We start from the raw sequence: 20,582 nt of genomic DNA on the forward strand, positions 1-20,582 counted from the left end.
TCTCCCTCTCTCTCTCACATGTTCTCTCTCTCCCCCTCCCTCGTCTCTCCCTCTCTCTCACATGTTCTCTCTCTCCCCCTCCCTCGTCTCTCTCTCTCTCTCTCTCTCTCTCTCTCTCTCACCTGTTCTCTCTCTCTCCCCTCCCTCGTCTCTCTCTCTCCCTCTCTCTCACATGTTCTCTCTCTCCCCTCCCTCGTCTCTCGCTCTCTCTCTCTCTCACATGTTCTCTCTCTCTCCCCTTCCCTCGTCTCTCTCTCTCTCTCTCTCTCTCTCACATGTTCTCTCTCTCCCCTCCCATGTCTCTCTCTCTCTCTCTCATGTTCTCTCTCTCCCCTCCCATGTCTCTCTCTCTCTCTCTCTCTCTCTCTCCCTCCCTCGTCTCTCTCTCTCCCTCTCTCTCACATGTTCTCTCTCTCCCCCCCCTCGTCTCTCGCTCTCCCTGAACAAGGTCTGACACCATGTCCAAGGGATGTCCCAGAGTACTAGAGAAAGTTTCATCAGGACATCTGTACTGTGTTAGGTAATGTGAAGTCCTCATTCTGTGTGGGAGAACAGCATGGAAGAAGAACAATACAGATTGTATTTCTCTCCCTCTCTATTTCTCTCCATTTAAGGAGACAGAAGTTGTTCTTGTGGTTTGACCTTGAATAGCAAATGTAATAAACATTAGACAAAGTGTGTGTGTGGGGGGGAGGGGTGGGGAGACAGACAGACTCGTCTGTAGCGACCGCACAGTTTGGTCATCAAACTAATATGAAGAAGAATTTTTTTAGATGTTCCTGATCTTTCTTTTATCACTCAGTTATAAGAACATTCCATATAGCTTAGTAGAACCTGATGTAGTAGGGAGTTGTAGTTTCTCTAGAGATAAATCAGATCAAACCTGATGTAGTAGGGAGTTGTAGTTTCTCTAGAGATAAATCAGATCAAACCTGATGTAGTAGGGAGTTGTAGTTTCTCTAGAGATAAATCAGATCAAACCTGATGTAGTAGGGAGTTGTAGTTTCTCTAGAGATAAATCAGATCAAACCTGATGTAGTAGGGAGTTGTAGTTTCTCTAGAGATAAATCAGATCAAACCTGATGTAGTAGGAAGTTGTAGTTTCTCTAGAGATAAATCAGATCAGACCTGAATTGTGCGATGTAGTAGTTTCCAACAGGCCAATATTCTACATGGATTAGCGCAGAAAATGTGGTAATTAACTACAATGACCATAATCCATTGCACGCCCGCTTAAAGAAGAGGCCTCAACCACAAACAGCTGTGGAGCAGCAGAACAAAGACGGGAGGGCGGAGGTTGATCTTATATTGCGACACCCCCGTCTCGGCCCTGGGATGGAGTTGGTCGAGTTGCCTGATGACACTCGGGCCATGAAGCAGATGACACCACAGATTTTTGTCACCTATGAAAGAACCTGACTCTGTGTAGACATCACATCTAAATGAGACAATGTGTTACCTGACTCTGTGTAGACATCACATCTAAATGAGACAATGTGTTACCTGACTCTGTGTAGACATCACATCTAAATGAGACAATGTGTTACCTGACTCTGTGTAGACATCACATCTAAATGAGACAATGTGTTACCTGACTCTGTGTAGACATCACATCTAAATGAGACAATGTGTTACCTGACTCTGTGTAGACATCACATCTAAATTAGACAATGTGTTACCTGACTCTGTGTAGACATCACATCTAAATGAGACAATGTGTTACCTGACTCTGTGTAGACATCACATCTAAATGAGACAATGTGTTACCTGACTCTGTGTAGACATCACATCTAAATGAGACAATGTGTTACCTGACTCTGTGTAGACATCACATCTAAATGAGACAATGTGTTACCTGACTCTGTGTAGACATCACATCTAAATGAGACAATGTGTTACCTGACTCTGTGTAGACATCACATCTAAATGAGACAATGTGTTACCTGACTCTGTGTAGACATCACATCTAAATGAGACAATGTGTTACCTGACTCTGTGTAGACATCACATCTAAATGAGACAATGTGTTACCTGACTCTGTGTAGACATCACATCTAAATGAGACAATGTGTTACCTGACTCTGTGTAGACATCACATCTAAATGAGACAATGTGTTACCTGACTCTGTGTAGACATCACATCTAAATGAGACAATGTGTTACCTGACTCTGTGTAGACATCACATCTAAATGAGACAATGTGTTACCTGACTCTGTGTAGACATCACATCTAAATGAGACAATGTGTTACCTGACTCTGTGTAGACATCACATCTAAATGAGACAATGTGTTACCTGACTCTGTGTAGACATCACATCTAAATGAGACAATGTGTTACCTGACTCTGTGTAGACATCACATCTAAATGAGACAATGTGTTACCTGACTCTGTGTAGACATCACATCTAAATGAGACAATGTGTTACCTGACTCTGTGTAGACATCACATCTAAATGAGACAATGTGTTACCTGACTCTGTGTAGACATCACATCTAAATGAGACAATGTGTTACCTGACTCTGTGTAGACATCACATCTAAATGAGACAATGTGTTACCTGACTCTGTGTAGACATCACATCTAAATGAGACAATGTGTTACCTGACTCTGTGTAGACATCACATCTAAATGAGACAATGTGTTACCTGACTCTGTGTAGACATCACATCTAAATTAGACAATGTGTTACCTGACTCTGTGTAGACATCACATCTAAATGAGACAATGTGTTACCTGACTCTGTGTAGACATCACATCTAAATGAGACAATGTGTTACCTGACTCTGTGTAGACATCACATCTAAATGAGACAATGTGTTACCTGACTCTGTGTAGACATCACATCTAAATGAGACAATGTGTTACCTGACTCTGTGTAGACATCACATCTAAATGAGACAATGTGTTACCTGACTCTGTGTAGACATCACATCTAAATGAGACAATGTGTTACCTGACTCTGTGTAGACATCACATCTAAATGAGACAATGTGTTACCTGACTCTGTGTAGACATCACATCTAAATGAGACAATGTGTTACCTGACTCTGTGTAGACATCACATCTAAATGAGACAATGTGTTACCTGACTCTGTGTAAGAGGGAGGATTGTGTGGCTGTAGTCAAAGGAGGCATGTTCTTGGCAACTAGGGGGTATAAAACCCAATGTAAAAGATAGGGAAAGCGGAGCGGAGCAGAGATTTTCAGGGAGACACATCAGGAGATGACTGATGTATTAGAAGTAAGAAGACTTCTGGGGTAAAGTAAGAACAGAACTGGATTGTTAGAAGACTTCTGGGGTAAAGTAAGAACAGAACTGGATTGTTAGAAGACTTCTGGGGTAAAGTAAGAACAGAACTGGATTGTTAGAAGACTTCTGGGGTAAAGTAAGAACAGAACTGGATTGTTATTGTTAGAAGACTTCTGGGGTAAAGTAAGAACAGAACTGGATTGTTAGAAGACTTCTGGGGTAAAGTAAGAACAGAACTGGATTGTTATTGTTAGAAGACTTCTGGGGTAAAGTAAGAACAGAACTGGATTCTTATTGTTAGAAGACTTCTGGGGTAAAGTAAGAACAGAACTGGATTCTTATTGTTTGAAGCTACTGCATTATAATCACTATAAATATATTTTTTAACTGTGCAATTTATCAGTTGTGAAACTGTGGAACCAAAAGAGAGGTGTTATTCGTTTTCATTAACTAGTGGAACCAAAAGCCAAAAGAAGAGCAGCATTATAACAGTTACAGGCTCAGGGGGTTCACCGTAGGTGTCCCACGGCCAAACTATACGTGACTCGTTTCAGGAAACTAGGCGTATGTCGCACGTCACTACTTCACAGGCATTTCAACACAAACATGTATTTGTTTTAAATCAAAATGCATTTTTTTTGTCAGAAATGCCTTCTGGAATATGTGAACTTTCATGTGCCAAAACAGAGTTTAATGGTTCCAGTCTGTGTGAAGCGTTTCTCCATGTATACAGGTCAGAGTCTAGCTGCATTTTACAGATATAACTTTATCATTTGGTCAGAAAGTCATGTTTATTGCGAAACGTTAGCTTGCTGGCTCGCTAGCTAACATTGAACCTAGTTTGTTAGCTTTAGCTACCTGCAGATTCATACCACAGTTATGACAATGTTTATATTGGTAGTAGTAAGAGTTGGGGTTATGCCAGTTCATTGTTTAGCTAGATACCTAGTTACCTAGCTAGCTACATGTCTAAACAAAATACTCCACTTCGGCCAGCTTATTACTTGCCCATCAAATTAGCCAGGTGTGTCTGGGGGTGATTACAGGCATCTATAGTATTTCATGAACATGTGTAGATGTCTAGACAATGGTGACCCATCCACCTAGCTTGATGTATCTGGGTGGTGGTTATAGCTTTTCATTCACAAGACCAATCAATTTAGACATGTGTCTTGATCATCTAATAATGATACGATATTTATAAAATATTTATTTCTGGACACTATCTGTTTCTGTGTGAATCCTTAAAGAGATGGGTGGGGCTAAGTCTTAAGAGATGGGTGGGGCTAAGTCTTAAGAGATGGGTGGGGCTAAGTCTTAAGAGATGGGTGGGGCTAAGTCTTAAGAGATGGGTGGGGCTAAGTCTTAAGAGATGGGTGGGGCTAAGTCTTAAGAGATGGGTGGGGCTAAGTCTTAAGAGATGGGTGGGGCTAAGTCTTAAGAGATGGGTGGGGCTAAGTCTTAAGAGATGAGTGGGGCTAAGTCTTAAGAGATGGGTGGGGCTAAGTCTTAAGAGATGGGTGGGGCTAAGTCTTAAGAGATGGGTGGGGCTAAGTCTTAAGAGATGGGTGGGGCTAAGTCTTAAGAAGGTGTGAATGATGCTGAATGGGTAGTTGACAAAGTCTTAAGAGATGGGTGGGGCTAAGTCTTAAGAGATGGGTGGGGCTAAGTCTTAAGAGATGGGTGGGGCTAAGTCTTAAGAGATGGGTGGGGCTAAGTCTTAAGAGATGGGTGGGGCTAAGTCTTAAGAGATGGGTGGGGCTAAGTCTTAAGAGATGGGTGGGGCTAAGTCTTAAGAGATGGGTGGGGCTAAGTCTTAAGAAGGTGTGAATGATGCTGAATGGGTGTTGACAAAGAAGAGCTCTCCAGTAGGTACCAAAACATTCAAGGGTCATTTTCTCAAAAGTGGAGTTAGTTCATTAACTCTCAAAGCAGAATTACTTTCCCATTGTTCCTCAACTGCTGTGTATGATACCATTGTCTAGCTCTGAGTGTCTACTTTTATCCAATGTAAAAAATATTTTAAAAATCCAATTTTGCACCATAAGACCGAATCGAGGTGGTCGGTCACATATTGTGTGCTCCAGCAGGAACCACAGTGAAGCTCCAGGATAACTGTGTAAAATACACACAAAAGGAGCACTAGGTATCTTTTAGGGCTGTCCCCTACCAATTCGTCGGCCGAAAGTGGTCTGTTCTTTCGACCAATCGATTGGTTGAAATTTTTCAAATGTGCATTTTTCCATATATAGACACACCCTAATTGTTTTAACAAAATCAACTATATGCCTTGAGCTTGTCTGCTGCTTTAAGCTTATGGTTTGATGAAATAAGACAAATGCCTCAAGAGGGAGCCAGAGATCTAGATAACCAGAAGAAAAAACCTTAACCCAACTGTTCTCCTCCTGCTGGCTTTCACAGATTCTGCCATTACTCTCTGAAGCCGGTAAGAGGCAACACGAGGAGTCGGCAACCTTTCTCATGTGGAATGCCAATTTGTCTTACCGTTTCTACCGATCTGCGTGCCAGTTGTGGTTTTCATATGCACATTTCTGTGAAATAGTTTAATTTAATTTATAATATATATGATTTTTCTGACATGAAAGTTGACATTCTCATTTACAGGAATAGCTACAGAGGAGGGGGGGGGATGAGCTAAATGGAAGCTTGGGATGATGATGGTCAGATTGGGAATTTAGTAAGGACACCCATTTAACATCCCACCTGAAAGACTGCACCCTACACAGGGCAATGTCCCCAATCAATGCCCTGGGTAATTGGGATATATATATATATATTAGACCTGAGGAAAGAGTGCCTCCTACTGGCCCTCCAACACCACTTCCAGCAGCATCTGGTCTCCCATCCAGGGACTGACCAGGACCAACCCTGCTTAGCTTCAGCAGCAAGCCAGCAGTGGGATGCAGGGTGGTATGCTGCTGGTTGCAGAGTGGTATGCTGCTGGTTGCAGGATGGTTTTGTCTCTCTGTATTCTAGCAAAGCAAAATCATATAGAATTGGTAAAACAGACAGACCGAGGATTGGCTGTGCTCCATATTCTTTAACTAATGACAGTAGGAACTAACCTGATTGGTTAACGGCAGCCGCGTATAATTTGCATAAAGTAGAGCAGAGCGGCACTTTTTTTTCTCTCGCTCCGCGAGCAGGAATCGCGCCGCCCACCTACCTACAATCCCCTGCGCGTCGTACTGCGTACTCCCGCACTTTGGCCAATCGGTAAGTGGCGGAAACCCTCGGTGAAGACAACGCGCCATGGGGAGGGGATAGAGAGCAGTTGCTACGCGACGCTGAAAATACATGATCTCAGCGATTGATAGTTGTTATTCGGCTGTCATAATAGTATGCCTTATTTACTTTGAAGAACTACTAAATAGTGATTTTGTCACTATTGCTGACTTAGAATTAAATAATAGTAATAAAATACAACTAATATAAACAACTTAAATATTTGATTATAGCATTGTAATGTGAATAACTGATGGTTAATAAGTGATCAGCAGTAATGAGCAGTCACTACCATCATAGGCCTGTTATTCATTGTTTTATACTGTTACAGCATTAAACCAACATAATGCATAGTGTATTACATGTCTATGTCGAAACCAACATCGAAAACCGTGATTTTTTAGTTTTACAATCGAACCGAAACTGAACCGACTCTCAAAAAGCACTAGCGTTGTTTTTATGTGTGTAAAAGACGCATCCTCCGGGCAGGAACAAACAGGAACACCCCTTTGCCCTCTGTCCAGTGTGTGTGTGTGTGTGTGTGTGTGTGTGTGTGTGTGTTGGCGCAGAAATGTCCCTCTTGCCAGCAGATCAGAGGAGCTTGTCAGGCTCTCGGGTTATTTGTTGAACAGAGTTTTCTCAGAGAACAGCTGATTCAGGCGGTCCTGGAATGATGTCGTCAATGAAGCTTCCTTCCTCCGGACTCTACTTCAACAATGCCCCAAAACAACTATGACATTAGCCTCTCATCCGTACAACTATGAGCCTTATATCCCAGTAGGCTACTCAGAGTGCTGTGGGTCCCTCATTCAGGCGTCAGGTATATAACCAAAATAAAGAGACCCCCCCACCCCCCCGCAGAGTAACATTAGATGTGTAGGCCTAGTATTTGAAATAAACAATGATGGATTGACTTGTAATACGTGGGTATCATTTTGTTTCAACTTAGTGAAATATTCTTGTGAGAATTGTTTTGCTTTTCTACAGTTGAATTTAAATCATCCTGCGTTGACAATGTTTATAATAAACTGAGACGAGACCACTATGTTACTGCATTCTGGAACTGTCGCGTAAAACGGTTCCCTTCGGGCTTATTGCACAAACATATCCTAGTTGACGTGGCAGGTTATGAATTGTGGTGGACCGAAAATAAATAACTTCTAACATTGTAACGATTACAGAACCAAATGTTTTGCAATCCTACTGTATGTTATCCTTCTGGACGGATATGAGCTACGGCAAACCGGTGAATCAAATCCTCTACCTTCACCATGCGTGGAAAGATGCACTCTCTCTCTCGGACTAGATTTCCTGTAGAAACCGTTCAATGATGGTAACGTAACACTCACCACTTTGAAGACACCTGCTTTGATGTGTTTCCTAGTAACGTGCCAGACTTCCAGTTTACTATTGAATCGTATAAATCTCAGAACAGTGTGGGGGGGTGTAACGTTAAACGGTGCACGGTGGTGGTTCAGCGGAGCAGTAGCGCACGTTCTGTACGGTCAATGTTACTGCGCTGGGCAAGCCCAACCACGTCCGCCGGGGAGGGGCTCATGGACTGTCCCAAGTAAAAGAAACGAGTACCAAATCAAACAGACAGCTCGAGAGACTGGGAAAACAATGCCATTTATTAATTAATATATATCTTTGATGAAGATGACACAACTATAAGTAACAAAAAACTGCATAAAAGGATTGAAATTATGTCTTACATTTCATCACAAAAGTAGGTTTAGGTTATAATCTGTAGTTCTCAATAGGCTTTGTCTAATAAAACAAATAATGCATACAATTAAGGTTTAAAACATTCTGTTATGTCATAAAGTGTGTGTCAAAAGAAACATCTTGAAAAGGCACTTTGGCTTATTTGTAGCTGTCTGAGAGAACAGTCAGAGAGAGAACTGGTCAGAGAGAGAACAGTCAGAGAGAACTGTTCTTTGAGAGAACAGGTCAGAGAGAGAACTGGTCTTTGAGAGAACTGGTCTTTGAGAGAACAGTCAGAGAGAGAACTAGGATAGGATAAGTAATCCTTCTCACCCCCCTTAAAAGATTTAGATGCACTATTGTAAAGTGGCTGTTCCACTGGATGTCATAAGGTGAATGCACCAATTTGTCAGAGAGAGAACAGTCAGAGAGAGAACAGGTCAGAGAGAGAACAGGTCAGAGAGAGAACAGTCAGAGAGAGAACAGGTCAGAGAGAGAACAGGTCAGAGAGAGAACAGGTCAGAGAGAGAACAGGTCTTGTGCTGCCATCTTCTAGATCATGGAAAATGACAACCACTGAAAATAGAAAAATAACACAATCAATATATTAGAACGAAAAAAACCAACATAATGAGTTGATTACAAACTACAATTTAAAGTTCTCACCTGGAAGAAATCCAATTCAATGAAACCAGTGTCATCCATGTCAAGCTTCTTGAAGACTTCTGCGAGGTGGAGAGAGGAACGAGGTGTTAACCATCTATAACAGATACTCTCATCAAATCAAATGTATTTGTATAGCCCTTCTTACATCAGCTGATATCTCAAAGTGCTGTACAGAAACCCAGCCTAAAACCCCAAACAGCAAGCAATGCAGGTGTAGAAGCACGGTGGCTAGGAAAAACTCCCTAGAAAGGCCAAAACCTAGGAAGAAACCAGGCTATGAGGGGTGGCCAGTCCTCTTCTGGCTGTGCCGGGTAGAGAGGAACCAGGCTATGAGGGGTGGGCCAGTCCTCTTCTGGCTGTGCCGGGTAGAGAGGAACCAGGCTATGAGGGGTGGGCCAGTCCTCTTCTGGCTGTGCCGGGTAGAGAGGAACCAGGCTATGAGGGGTGGCCAGTCCTCTTCTGGCTGTGCGGGGTAGAGAGGAACCAGGCTATGAGGGGTGGCCAGTCCTCTTCTGGCTGTGCCGGGTAGAGAGGAACCAGGCTATGAGGGGTGGCCCGTCCTCTTCTGGCTGTGCTGGGTAGAGAGGAACCAGGCTATGAGGGGTGGCCAGTCCTCTTCTGGCTGTGCCGGGTAGAGAGGAACCAGGCTATGAGGGGTGGCCCGTCCTCTTCTGGCTGTGCCGGGTAGAGAGGAACCAGGCTATGAGGGGTGGCCCGTCCTCTTCTGGCTGTGCCGGGTAGAGAGGAACCAGGCTATGAGGGGTGGCCAGTCCTCTTCTGGCTGTGCCGGGTAGAGAGGAACCAGGCTATGAGGGGTGGCCAGTCCTCTTCTGGCTGTGCCGGGTAGAGAGGAACCAGGCTATGAGGGGTGGCCAGTCCTCTACTGGCTGTGCCGGGTAGAGATACTCTCATCAAAGCTTTTCCTTCCTATCCTCATCTGACAGGTTCTCTCCAACAAAACCTCCAAAGTAACCCACACATTAAATGTCAAATCTTTAATATTTACTGCTGTTACACTCCATGGCCATTATACGGCTTTATAGGTGCACAAGTGCCGAGGCGTTGCTGCCGTCTTGGCTGAAACACAAATTCAGGATCGTGATGTTAAGTCGTTGTACTTACTGAACATCATCTCCAGGCGCATGACGCAAGCCACGAAGTTATCAAAGTCAATGGTCATGTCGGCCTCTCCATACCGAGCTGCCAAAACCTGGTGGAGAGTGTTGTTCAGGCTGAAACCTGTCGGAAGATAGATTATAATCTATCAGAACCTAAAATTAGACTAGAAATCATCAGAACCTGAAAACAGATGATGATTTATAATCTATAATATTTATAACAATCTTTTATCAGAACCTAAAAACAGATTGATTTATAATCTATAATATTTATAACAATCTTTTATCAGAACCTAAAAATAGATTATAAACCTATGTGTAACTGATAGATGCACACACGCTACATATTGATGTTTTTAAATGTATGTCAATTGTAGTCTTTTTCGTTACGTGTCGGATCCCAATAAGACTAGCTGTGACCATGGGTGTTGGGTAATGGGGACCCCAATAAGACTAGCTGTGACCATGGGTGTTGGGTAATGGGGACCCCAATAAGACCAGCTGTGACCATGGGTGTTGGGTAATGGGGACCCCAATAAGACTAGCTGTGACCATGGGTGTTGGGTAATGGGGACCCCAATAAGACTAGCTGTGACCATGGGTGTTGGGTAATGGGGACCCCAATAAGACCAGCTGTGACCATGGGTGTTGGGTAATGGGGACCCCAATAAGACCAGCTGTGACCATGGGTGTTGGGTAATGGGGACCCCAATAAGACCAGCTGTGACCATGGGTGTTGGGTAATGGGGACCCCAATAAGACTAGCTGTGACCATGGGTGTTGGGTAATGGGGACCCCAATAAGACTAGCTGTGACCATGGGTGTTGGGTAATGGGGACCCCAATAAGACTAGCTGTGACCATGGGTGTTGGGTAATGGGGACCCCAATAAGACCAGCTGTGACCATGGGTGTTGGCTAATGGGGACCCCAATAAGACTAGCTGTGACCATGGGTGTTGGGTAATGGAGACCCCAATAAGACTAGCTGTGACCATGGGTGTTGGGTAATGGGGACCCCAATAAGACTAGCTGTGACCATGGGTGTTGGGTAATGGGACCCCAATAAGACTAGCTGTGACCATGGGCGTTGGGTAATGGGGACCCCAATAAGACTAGCTGTGACCATGGGTGTTGGGTAATGGGGACCCCAATAAGACTAGCTGTGACCATGGGTGTTGGGTAATGGGGACCCCAATAAGACTAGCTGTGACCATGGGTGTTGGGTAATGGGGACCCCAATAAGACTAGCTGTGACCATGGGCGTTGGGTAATGGGGACCCCAATAAGACTAGCTGTGACCATGGGTGTTGGGTAATGGGGACCCCAATAAGACTAGCTGTGACCATGGGTGTTGGGTAATGGGGACCCCAATAAGACTAGCTGTGACCATGGGTGTTGGGTAATGGGGACCCCAATAAGACTAGCTGTGACCATGGGTGTTGGGTAATGGGGACCCCAATAAGACCAGCTGTGACCATGGGCGTTGGGTAATGGGGACCCCAATAAGACTAGCTGTGACCATGGGTGTTGGGTAATGGGGACCCCAATAAGACTAGCTGTGACCATGGGTGTTGGGTAATGGGGACCCCAATAAGACTAGCTGTGACCATGGGTGTTGGGTAATGGGGACCCCAATAAGACTAGCTGTGACCATGGGCGTACCTACCCTATATATATATACACACCTACCCTAATATATATATATACACACCTACCCTATATATATATACATACCTACCCTATATATATACATATACACACCTACCCTATATATATATATATACATACCTACCCTATATATATATACACACCTACCCTAATGTATGTATGTATGTATGTATGTATGTATGTATGTATGTATGTATGTATGTATGTATGTATGTATGTATGTATGTATGTATGTATGTATGTATGTATGTATGTATATATATACTGCTCAAAAAAATAAAGGGAACACTTAAACAACACAATGTAACTCCAAGTCAATCACACTTCTGTGAAATCAAACTGTCCACTTAGGAAGCAACACTGATTGACAATACATTTCACATGCTGTTGTGCAAATGGAATATACAACAATATACAATATACAAGTGGAAATTACAGGCAATTAGCAAGACACCCCCAATAAAGGAGTGGTTCTGCAGGTGGTGACCACAGACCACTTCTCAGTTCCTATGCTTCCTGGCTGATGTTTTGGTCACTTTTGAATGCTGTTGGCGCTTTCACTCTAGTGGTAGCATGAGACGGAGTCTACAACCCACACAAGTGGCTCAGGTAGTGCCGCTCATCCAGGATGGCACATCAATGCGAGCTGTGGCAAGAAGGTTTGCTGTGTCCACCAACGCCACGTTGCACCGCAGACTGTCCAGGAGTTGGCGGATGTTTTAGTCCAGGTCTGGGAGGAGATCCCTCAGGAGACCATCCGCCACCTCATCAGGAGCATGCCCAGGCATTGTAGGGAGGTCATACAGGCACGTGGAGGCCACACACACTACTGAGCCTCATTTTGACTTGTTTTAAAGACATTACATCAAAGTTGGATCAGCCTGTAGTGTGGTTTTCCACTTTAATTTTGAGTGTGACCCCATATCCAGACCTCCATGGGTTGATAAATTTGATTTCCATTGATAGTTTTTGTGTGATTTTGTTGTCAGCACATTCAACTATGTAAAGAAAAAAGTATTTAATAAGAATATGTCATTCTTTCAGATCTAGGATGTGTTATTTTAGTGTTCCCTTTATTTTTTTTGAGCAGTGTATGTGTCACTTCCTTCCCCAGGCGTTTCTGTTTCCTGTCTGTGCTTTGTGTTTTGTATTATGTTACATTTATTTATTAAAAACACTCACTCCCTGAACTTCCCGACTCGTTGCAAAATCAAAATATATTTTAGATTCTTCGAAGTAGCCATATGCTGAGCACTGTTGGCTGCTTTTCCTTCACTATGCGGTCCAACTCATCCCAAACCATCTCAATTGGGTTGAGGTCGGGGGATTGTGGAGGCCAGGTCATCTGATGCAGCACTCCATCACTCTCCTTCTTGGTCATATAGCTCTTACACAGCCTGGAGGTGTGTTGGGTCATTGTCCTGTTGAAAAACAAATGATAGTCCCACTAAGCACAAACCAGATGGGATGGCGTATCGCTGCAGAATGCTGTGGTAGCCATGCTGGTTATGTGTGCCTTGAATAATAAATATATCACAGACAGTGTCACCAGCAAAGCACCGCCACACCATCACACCACCTCCTCCTCCATGCTTCACGGTGGGAACCACACATGCAGAGATCATCCGTTCACCTACTCATCAGACAAAAAGGACAGATTTCCACCGATGTAATGTCCATTGGTCCAAGCAAGCATCTTCTTATTGGTGTCCTTTAGTAGTGGTTTCTTTGCAGCAATTCGACCATGAAGGTCTGATTCACGCCGTCTCCTCTGAACAGTTGATGTTGAGATGTGTCTGTTACTTGAACTCTTTGAAACATTTATTTGGGCTGCAATCTGAGGTAACTCTGGGTCTTCCTTTCCTGTGGCGGTCCTCATGAGAGCCAGTTTCATCATAGCACTTGATGGTTTTTGCGACTGCACTTGAAGAAACATTCAAAGTACTTGAAATTTTCCAGATTGAATGACCTTCATGTCTTAAAGTAACGATGGACTGACCTTCATGTCTTAAAGTAATGCTGGACTGTTGTTTCTCTTTGCTTATTTGAGCTGTTCTTTCCATAATATGGACTTGGTATTTTAACAAATAGGGCTATCTTCTGTATACCACCCCTACCTTGTCATAACACAACTGATTGGCATATGATTGGCTCAAACGCATTAAGAAGGAAAGAAATACCACAAATTCACATTTAACAAGTCACACCTGTTAATTGAAATGCATTCCAGGTGACTATCTCATGAAGCTGGTTGAGAGAATGCCAAGAGTGTGCAAAGCTGTCATCAAGGCAAATGGTGGCTAATTTGAAGAATCTCCAAATATAAAATATGTTTTGATTTGTTTAACACTTTTTTTTGGTTACTACATGATTGCATATGTGTTATTTCATAGTTTTGATGTCTTCATTATTATTCTGTAGAAAATAGTAAAAAATAAAGAAAAACCCTTGAATGAGTAGGTGTTCTAAAACTTTTGCCTGGTACTTATATAATATACAGTATAATGTACGCCAATTAGCTTTTATCCAAAGGGTCTAACAGTAGACTGTGCATACACTATTGATCCCTGAGTATTGAACCCATACATTTGTGTAAATTAGGTTTATTTAATGTCCACAAACCTGCTTTGCTCAAGGCCATCCTCATCTCTGGTGTGCTCATACAGCCAGACCCATCCATGTCATTGCTCTTATAGATGGACTAGAGAGAGAGAGCGAGTGAGATGGATGGAAGGAGGGCGGGAGGGAGGGAAAGAGGGAGGGAGCGGTAGGGCGAGAGAGAGAGGGAGGGAGCGGTAGGGCGAGAGAGAGAGGGAGGGAGCGGTAGGGCGAGAGAGAGAGGGAGGGAGCGGTAGGGCGAGAGAGAGGGAGGTAGCGGTAGGGCGAGAGAGAGAGGGAGGGAGCGGTAGGGCGAGAGAGAGGGAGGGAGAGGTAGGGCGAGAGAGAGGTCGGGAGAGGTAGGGCGAGAGAGAGGGAGGGAGAGGTAGGGCGAGAGAGAGGGAGGGAGCAGTAGGGGGCGAGAGAGAGGGAGGGAGGGGGAACAGGGAAATGTTAAAGAGATTGCACTGTGTAAAACACACACTACACTAGGTAAACACTTGTAGGCTGTCCAATCTTAACACAACAGAGATGGACCAGAGCTACTGCGGTACTAAGGCGTTATGCGCAGCTTGCTGAACCTATGTAACACCCTGGACCAGAGCTACCACAGCAGTAACACACTAGAACCTCACCAGGTATTTCTGAATCTTCTTCCACAGTGTTGCAAATTCTCCCAGCCCCAGTTTGCCATTACCACTGTCCTGCTTAACGGTTAAGGTTAAACAAGTGTCTGGACACATCATGCCCAACAAACGACAATAGTCAAAACTAAAGTCTGAGATGAGAGTTCAGAACTCGACTTTTGTGTAACTGATTCATTGATGTCAGAGTGCAGATGTCAGAATACCTCAGATGCAGCATGCAATGACAGCATGTAACAACAGCATGTAATAACATGTAATAACAGCATGTAACAAGCACAGCATGTAATGACAGCATGTAACGACAGCATGTAACGACAGCATGTAACGACAGCATGTAACGACAGCATGTAACAACAGCATGTAATAACATGTAATAACAGCATGTAATAACAGCATGTAATAACAGCATGTAATAACAGCATGTAATAACAGCATGTAATAACAGCATGTAACAGCATGTAATGACAGCATGTAATAACAGCATGTAACGACAGCATGTAACGACAGCATGTAGTAACAGCATATAATAACAGCATGTAATAACAGGATGTAATGACAGCATGTAATGACAGCATGTAATGACAGCATGTAATGACAGCATGTAATGACAGCATGTAACGACAGCATGTAACGACAGCATGTAATAACAGCATGTAATAACAGCATGTAATGACAGCATGTAACAGCATGTAATAACAGCATGTAACAGCATGTAATGACAGCATGTAACGACAGCATGTAACGACAGCATGTAACGACAGCATGTAATGTAACAGCATGTAATAACAGCATGTAATGACAGCATGTAATGACAGCATGTAATGACAGCATGTAATGACAGCATGTAATGACAACATGTAATGACAGCATGTAATGACAGCATGTAATGACAGCATGTAATGACAGCATGTAATGACAGCATGCAACGACAGCATGCAACGACAGCATGCAACGACAGCATGCAACGACAGCATGTAACGACAGCATGTAACGACAGCATGTAACAGCATGTAATAACAGCATGTAATAACAGCATGTAATAACAGCATGTAACAGCATGTAATAACAGCATGTAATAACAGCATGTAATAACAGCATGTAATAACAGCATGTAATAGCAGCATGTAACAGCATGTAATAACAGCATCAGCATGTAACGACAGCATGTAACGACAGCATGTAACGACAGCATGTAACGACAGCATGTAATGACAGCATGTAATGACAGCATGTAACGACAGCATGTAATGACAGCATGTAACAACAGTATGTAACAACAGTATGTAACAACAGTATGTAACAACAGTATGTAATAACAGTAACAGTATGTACCAACAGTAACAGTATGTAATAGTGGGTGTGTAAGGGAACAGTAAAGGCATGTAAAGGATACGTCCATGAGGTTGACCATGATTCTGGCTGTGTCCAGGCTGAAGCCGTCCGTCTTTATGTCCGTTCCTGTAGAGGACACAGAGTAGGGACAGAGTAAGACAGAGTTACGACAGACTAAGGACAGAGTAAGAGAGTACATTTACATTTAAGTCATTTAGAGTAGGGACAGAGTAAGACAGTAGGGACAGAGTAAGAGAGTAGGGACAGAGTAAGACAGTAGGGACAGAGTAGGGACAGAGTAAGACAGTAGGGACAGAGTAAGAGAGTAGGGACAGAGTAAGACAGTAGGGACAGAGTAGGGACAGAGTAAGACAGTAGGGACAGAGTAAGACAGTAGGGACAGAGTAAGACAGTAGGGACAGAGTAAGAGAGTAGGGACAGAGTAAGACAGTAGGGACAGAGTAGGGACAGAGTAAGACAGTAGGGACAGAGTAAGACAGTAGGGACAGAGTAAGACAGTAGGGACAGAGTAAGAGAGTAGGGACAGAGTAAGACAGTAGGGACAGAGTAAGACAGAGTAAGACAGTAGGGACAGAGTAAGAGAGTAGGGACAGAGTAAGACAGTAGGGACAGAGTAAGACAGTAGGGACAGAGTAGGGACAGAGTAAGACAGTAGGGACAGAGTAAGACAGTAGGGACAGAGTAAGACAGTAGGGACAGAGTAAGAGAGTAGGGACAGAGTAAGACAGTAGGGACAGAGTAAGACAGAATAAGACAGTAGGGACAGAGTAAGACAGTAGGGACAGAGTAAGACAGTAGGGACAGAGTAAGGCAGAATAAGACAGTAGGGTGGATCAGAAAACCAGTCAGTATCTGTTGTGGATCAGAAAACCAGTCAGTATCTGGCGTGGATCAGAAAACCAGTCAGTATCTGGCGTGGATCAGAAAACCAGTCAGTATCTGGCGTGGATCAGAAAACCAGTCAGTATCTGGCGTGGATCAGAAAACCAGTCAGTATCTGGCGTGGATCAGAAAACCAGTCAGTATCTGGCGTGGATCAGAAAACCAGTCAGTATCTGGCGTGGATCAGAAAACCAGTCAGTATCTGGCGGGATCAGAAAACCAGTCAGTATCTGGCGTGGATCAGAAAACCAGTCAGTATCTGGTGTGGATCAGACAACCAGTCAGTATCTGGTGTGGATCAGAAAACCAGTCAGGATCTGGCGTGGATCAGAAAACCAGTCAGTATCTGGGGTGGATCAGAAAACCAGTCAGTATCTGCTGTGGATCAGAAAACCAGTCAGTATCTGGTGTGGATCAGACAACCAGTCAGGATCTGGGGTGGATCAGAAAACCAGTCAGTATCTGGGGTGGATCAGAAAACCAGTCAGTATCTGGGGTGGATCAGAAAACCAGTCAGTATCTGGTGTGGATCAGAAAACCAGTCAGTGATTCCACCATTTGCCTCATGCAGCGTGAAATCTCCTTCACATAGAGTTGATCAGGCTGTTGATTGTGGAACCAGTCTTCAATGGCTGTGTGATCTGGTATTGGGGAACTGGAAAACCAGTCAGTACTGGGGTGGATCAGAAAAACATGCTCAGTATGACATGGGGTGGTATCAGAAAACCAGTCAGTATCTGGGGTGGATCAGAAAACCAGTCAGTATCATGCTGAAACATGAGGTGATGGTGGCGGAAAATGACACCAGCAGGCCTCTGGATCACGTCACGGTATCTTTGTGCATTCATATCTGGTGTTGATAAAAACCTTGTTCAGTATCTTACGCCTGCCCATACCAGAAAACCATGAGGCACTCTGTTGTTGACATCAGTAAACACCATACCATAACCCCACCTCCACCATGAGGCACTCTGTTCACAACGTTGACATCAGAAACACCATACCATAACCCCCCACCATGGGGCCCTCTGTTCACAACGTGACATCAGTAAACACCAGTAACCCCCCACCATGGGGCCCTCTGTTCACAACCCCACCATGGGGCCCTCTGTTCACAACCCCCCACCATGCCTCTGTTCACAACCCCCCACCATGGGGCTCCTTTCACAGAGTTGATCAGGCACCATACCATTGTGGACCATGGGGCCCCCGTTCCAACCCAATGGCTGTGTGAAGTTGTTGGACCATGGGGCCTGGAAACCCCCCACCATGGGGCCCTCTGTTCACAACCCCCCACCATGGGGCCCTCTGATCCAACCCCCCACCATCCCAAACCATGGGGCCCAATTAGTTCACAACGTTGACATCAGTATGCAGGACATGGAAGAACACATGTTCAGCTTCCAGGAATTGAGGCGTGTCCAGATCCTCTGTGACATGGGGCCCTCTGTTCATGCTGAAACATGACATCAGTAAACACCAATACACGACCCCCCACCATGGGGCCCTCTGTTCATTCAATTGCTATTGATAAATTGCAACCTTGTTCGTCAACCCCCCCACCATGGGGCTCTCTGTTCGTTGACATCAGTAAACACCATACCATAACCCCACCATGGGGCCACCATCAGTAAACACCATACCATAACCCCCCACCATGGGGCCCTCTGTTCACAACGTTGACATCAGTAAACACCATACCATAACCCCCCACCATGGGGCCCTCTGTTCACAACCCCCCACCATGGGGCCCTCTGACAACCCCCACCATGGGGCCCTCTGTTCAAACCCCCACCATGGGGCCCCTGTTCCAACCCCCCACCATGGGGCCCTCTGTTCACAACCCCCCACCATGGGGCCATGGGGCCCTTGTTCACAACCCCCACCATGGGGCCCTTTGTTCACAACCCCCCCCATGGGGCCCATGGGGCCCTCTGTTCACAACCCCCCCACCATGGGGCCCTCTGTTCACAACCCCCCCACCATGGGGCCCTTTGTTCACAACCCCCCCACCATGGGGCCCTCTGTTCACAACGTTGCCATCAGTAAACCACTGACCCGTACAACGCCATCTGCTCGGTACAGGTGAAACCGGGATTAATCCGTGAAGAGCACACCTTTGCAGTGTTGCAGTTGATTACGACGCCGAACTGCGGTCACAGGGTAAAGACCCTAGTGAGGACGACGAGCAGATGAGCTTCCCCGAGACGGTTGTCCAGGCAAAGGAGAAATGCTCACTAACAGAGATGTAAACAAATCTGCGCACAACATTTGAGAGAAATAAGCTTTTTTGTACGTACGGAACATTTCTAGGATTCCTTTACGTCAGCTCATGTAACACGGGACCAACTCTTTACATGTTGCGTTTATATATTTTAGTTCATTGTAGTATTCAGTGTGCACAGTACAAACACATCATGACTGGAAAGAGAGTAGAAAGCACTTGACTCACGCTTAGCAACGATTTTGTTGAAAATACTCCTGAGCTCAGATGCTGAAATCTCCATATCCTATTTACATAGAGAGAAAAGTATTTAAACTATGAAAAGGTACATTTTCCCAGTCAATAACTTATTATACATATTTTTGGCAGTGTCATATTATATATTTTATATATATATACACACAAAATGGTCTATTATAAACTGGGTGGTTCAAGCCCTGAATTCTGATTGGCTGAAAGCCGTGGTATATCAGACCGTATACCACGGGTATGACTAAACATGTATTTCTACTGCTCTAATTACATTGGTAACCAGTTTGTAATAGCAATGGTCGGTAATAATACTTACATCTCCAGCGAGCTTAGTGAACAGGCCCCTGAAGCCAGCATCAACCTCCCCCTCGGGTACTGTATCCTACAGAGATACCGCCACGATGAGTCACATTGGAAAGTGAGAGTAGAGTAGAGTAGTGTAGTGTAGTGTAGAGTAGTGTAGAGTAGTGTAGAGTAGTGTAGTGTAGAGTAGTGTAGAGTAATGTAGTGTAGAGTAGTGTAGTGTAGTGTAGTGTAGAGTAGTGTAGAGTAGTGTAGAGTAATGTAGTGTAGAGTAGTGTAGAGTAGACTAGAGTAGAGTAGTGTAGAGTAGTGTAGAGTAGAGTAGTGTAGAGTAGACTAGAGTAGAGTAGTGTAGAGTAGTGTAGAGTAGACTAGAGTAGAGTAGTGTAGTGTAGAGTAGTGTAGTGTAGAGTAGTGTAGTGTAGTGTAGAGAAGAGTAGACTAGAGTAGTGTAGAGTAGTGTAGTGTAGAGTAGAGTAGTGTAGAGTAATGTAGTGTAGAGTAGTGTAGAGTAGACTAGAGTAGAGTAGTGTAGTGTAGAGTAGTGTAGTGTAGAGTAGTGTAGTGTAGAGAAGAGTAGACTAGAGTAGTGTAGAGTAGTGTAGTGTAGTGTAGAGTAGAGTAGAGTAGAGTAGTGTAGTGTAGAGTAGTGTAGAGTAATGTAGT

The 20,582-nt window shown here is 44.2% G+C and overlaps 2 protein-coding genes and 1 long non-coding RNA gene across 4 annotated transcripts in view; all 3 read right to left on the minus strand.

Moving 5' to 3' along the window:
- Positions 1–8,056, minus strand: part of LOC118378562 (calpain-1 catalytic subunit-like) — a 96,488-nt gene extending 88,432 nt beyond the window's left edge. The window contains exons 1-2 of the mRNA XM_052477423.1: positions 8,002–8,056; positions 7,848–7,905 (exon numbers count right to left, since the gene is read on the minus strand). Of these exons, the coding sequence (XP_052333383.1) occupies positions 7,848–7,905; positions 8,002–8,056 (113 nt within the window). The remainder of the gene's footprint in view (positions 1–7,847; positions 7,906–8,001) is intronic.
- Positions 1,421–3,093, minus strand: LOC127911304 (uncharacterized). Its single transcript, XR_008077834.1, has 3 exons — positions 2,692–3,093; positions 1,680–2,647; positions 1,421–1,635 (listed from the first exon to the last, which is right to left on the minus strand). It is a non-coding gene; the product is annotated as an uncharacterized LOC127911304 (long non-coding RNA).
- A 557-nt stretch (positions 8,057–8,613) lies between the features above and the next one.
- The window catches only part of LOC118379869 (calpain-2 catalytic subunit-like), a 63,557-nt gene continuing 51,588 nt past the window's right edge, over positions 8,614–20,582 (minus strand). Inside the window, exons 13-21 of one of the 2 annotated variants that reach the window (XR_008077840.1) lie at positions 19,930–19,995; positions 19,590–19,647; positions 16,296–16,360; positions 14,891–14,959; positions 14,280–14,358; positions 9,994–10,110; positions 8,872–8,930; positions 8,692–8,781; positions 8,614–8,659 (exon numbers count right to left, since the gene is read on the minus strand). Coding sequence is in view for 1 of the 2 variants with exons in the window: in XM_052477526.1 (XP_052333486.1) it covers positions 8,758–8,781; positions 8,872–8,930; positions 9,994–10,110; positions 14,280–14,358; positions 14,891–14,959; positions 16,296–16,360; positions 19,590–19,647; positions 19,930–19,995 (537 nt within the window). In the remaining variant the exon portion in view is untranslated. Of the gene's footprint in view, positions 8,782–8,871; positions 8,931–9,993; positions 10,111–14,279; positions 14,359–14,890; positions 14,960–16,295; positions 16,361–19,589; positions 19,648–19,929; positions 19,996–20,582 lie in introns of both variants that reach the window. The other variant, XM_052477526.1, reaches the window with a different exon arrangement.

The sequence above is a fragment of the Oncorhynchus keta genome, chromosome 24 (assembly GCF_023373465.1).
Source record: "Oncorhynchus keta strain PuntledgeMale-10-30-2019 chromosome 24, Oket_V2, whole genome shotgun sequence".
NCBI classification, from domain to species: domain Eukaryota; kingdom Metazoa; phylum Chordata; class Actinopteri; order Salmoniformes; family Salmonidae; genus Oncorhynchus; species Oncorhynchus keta.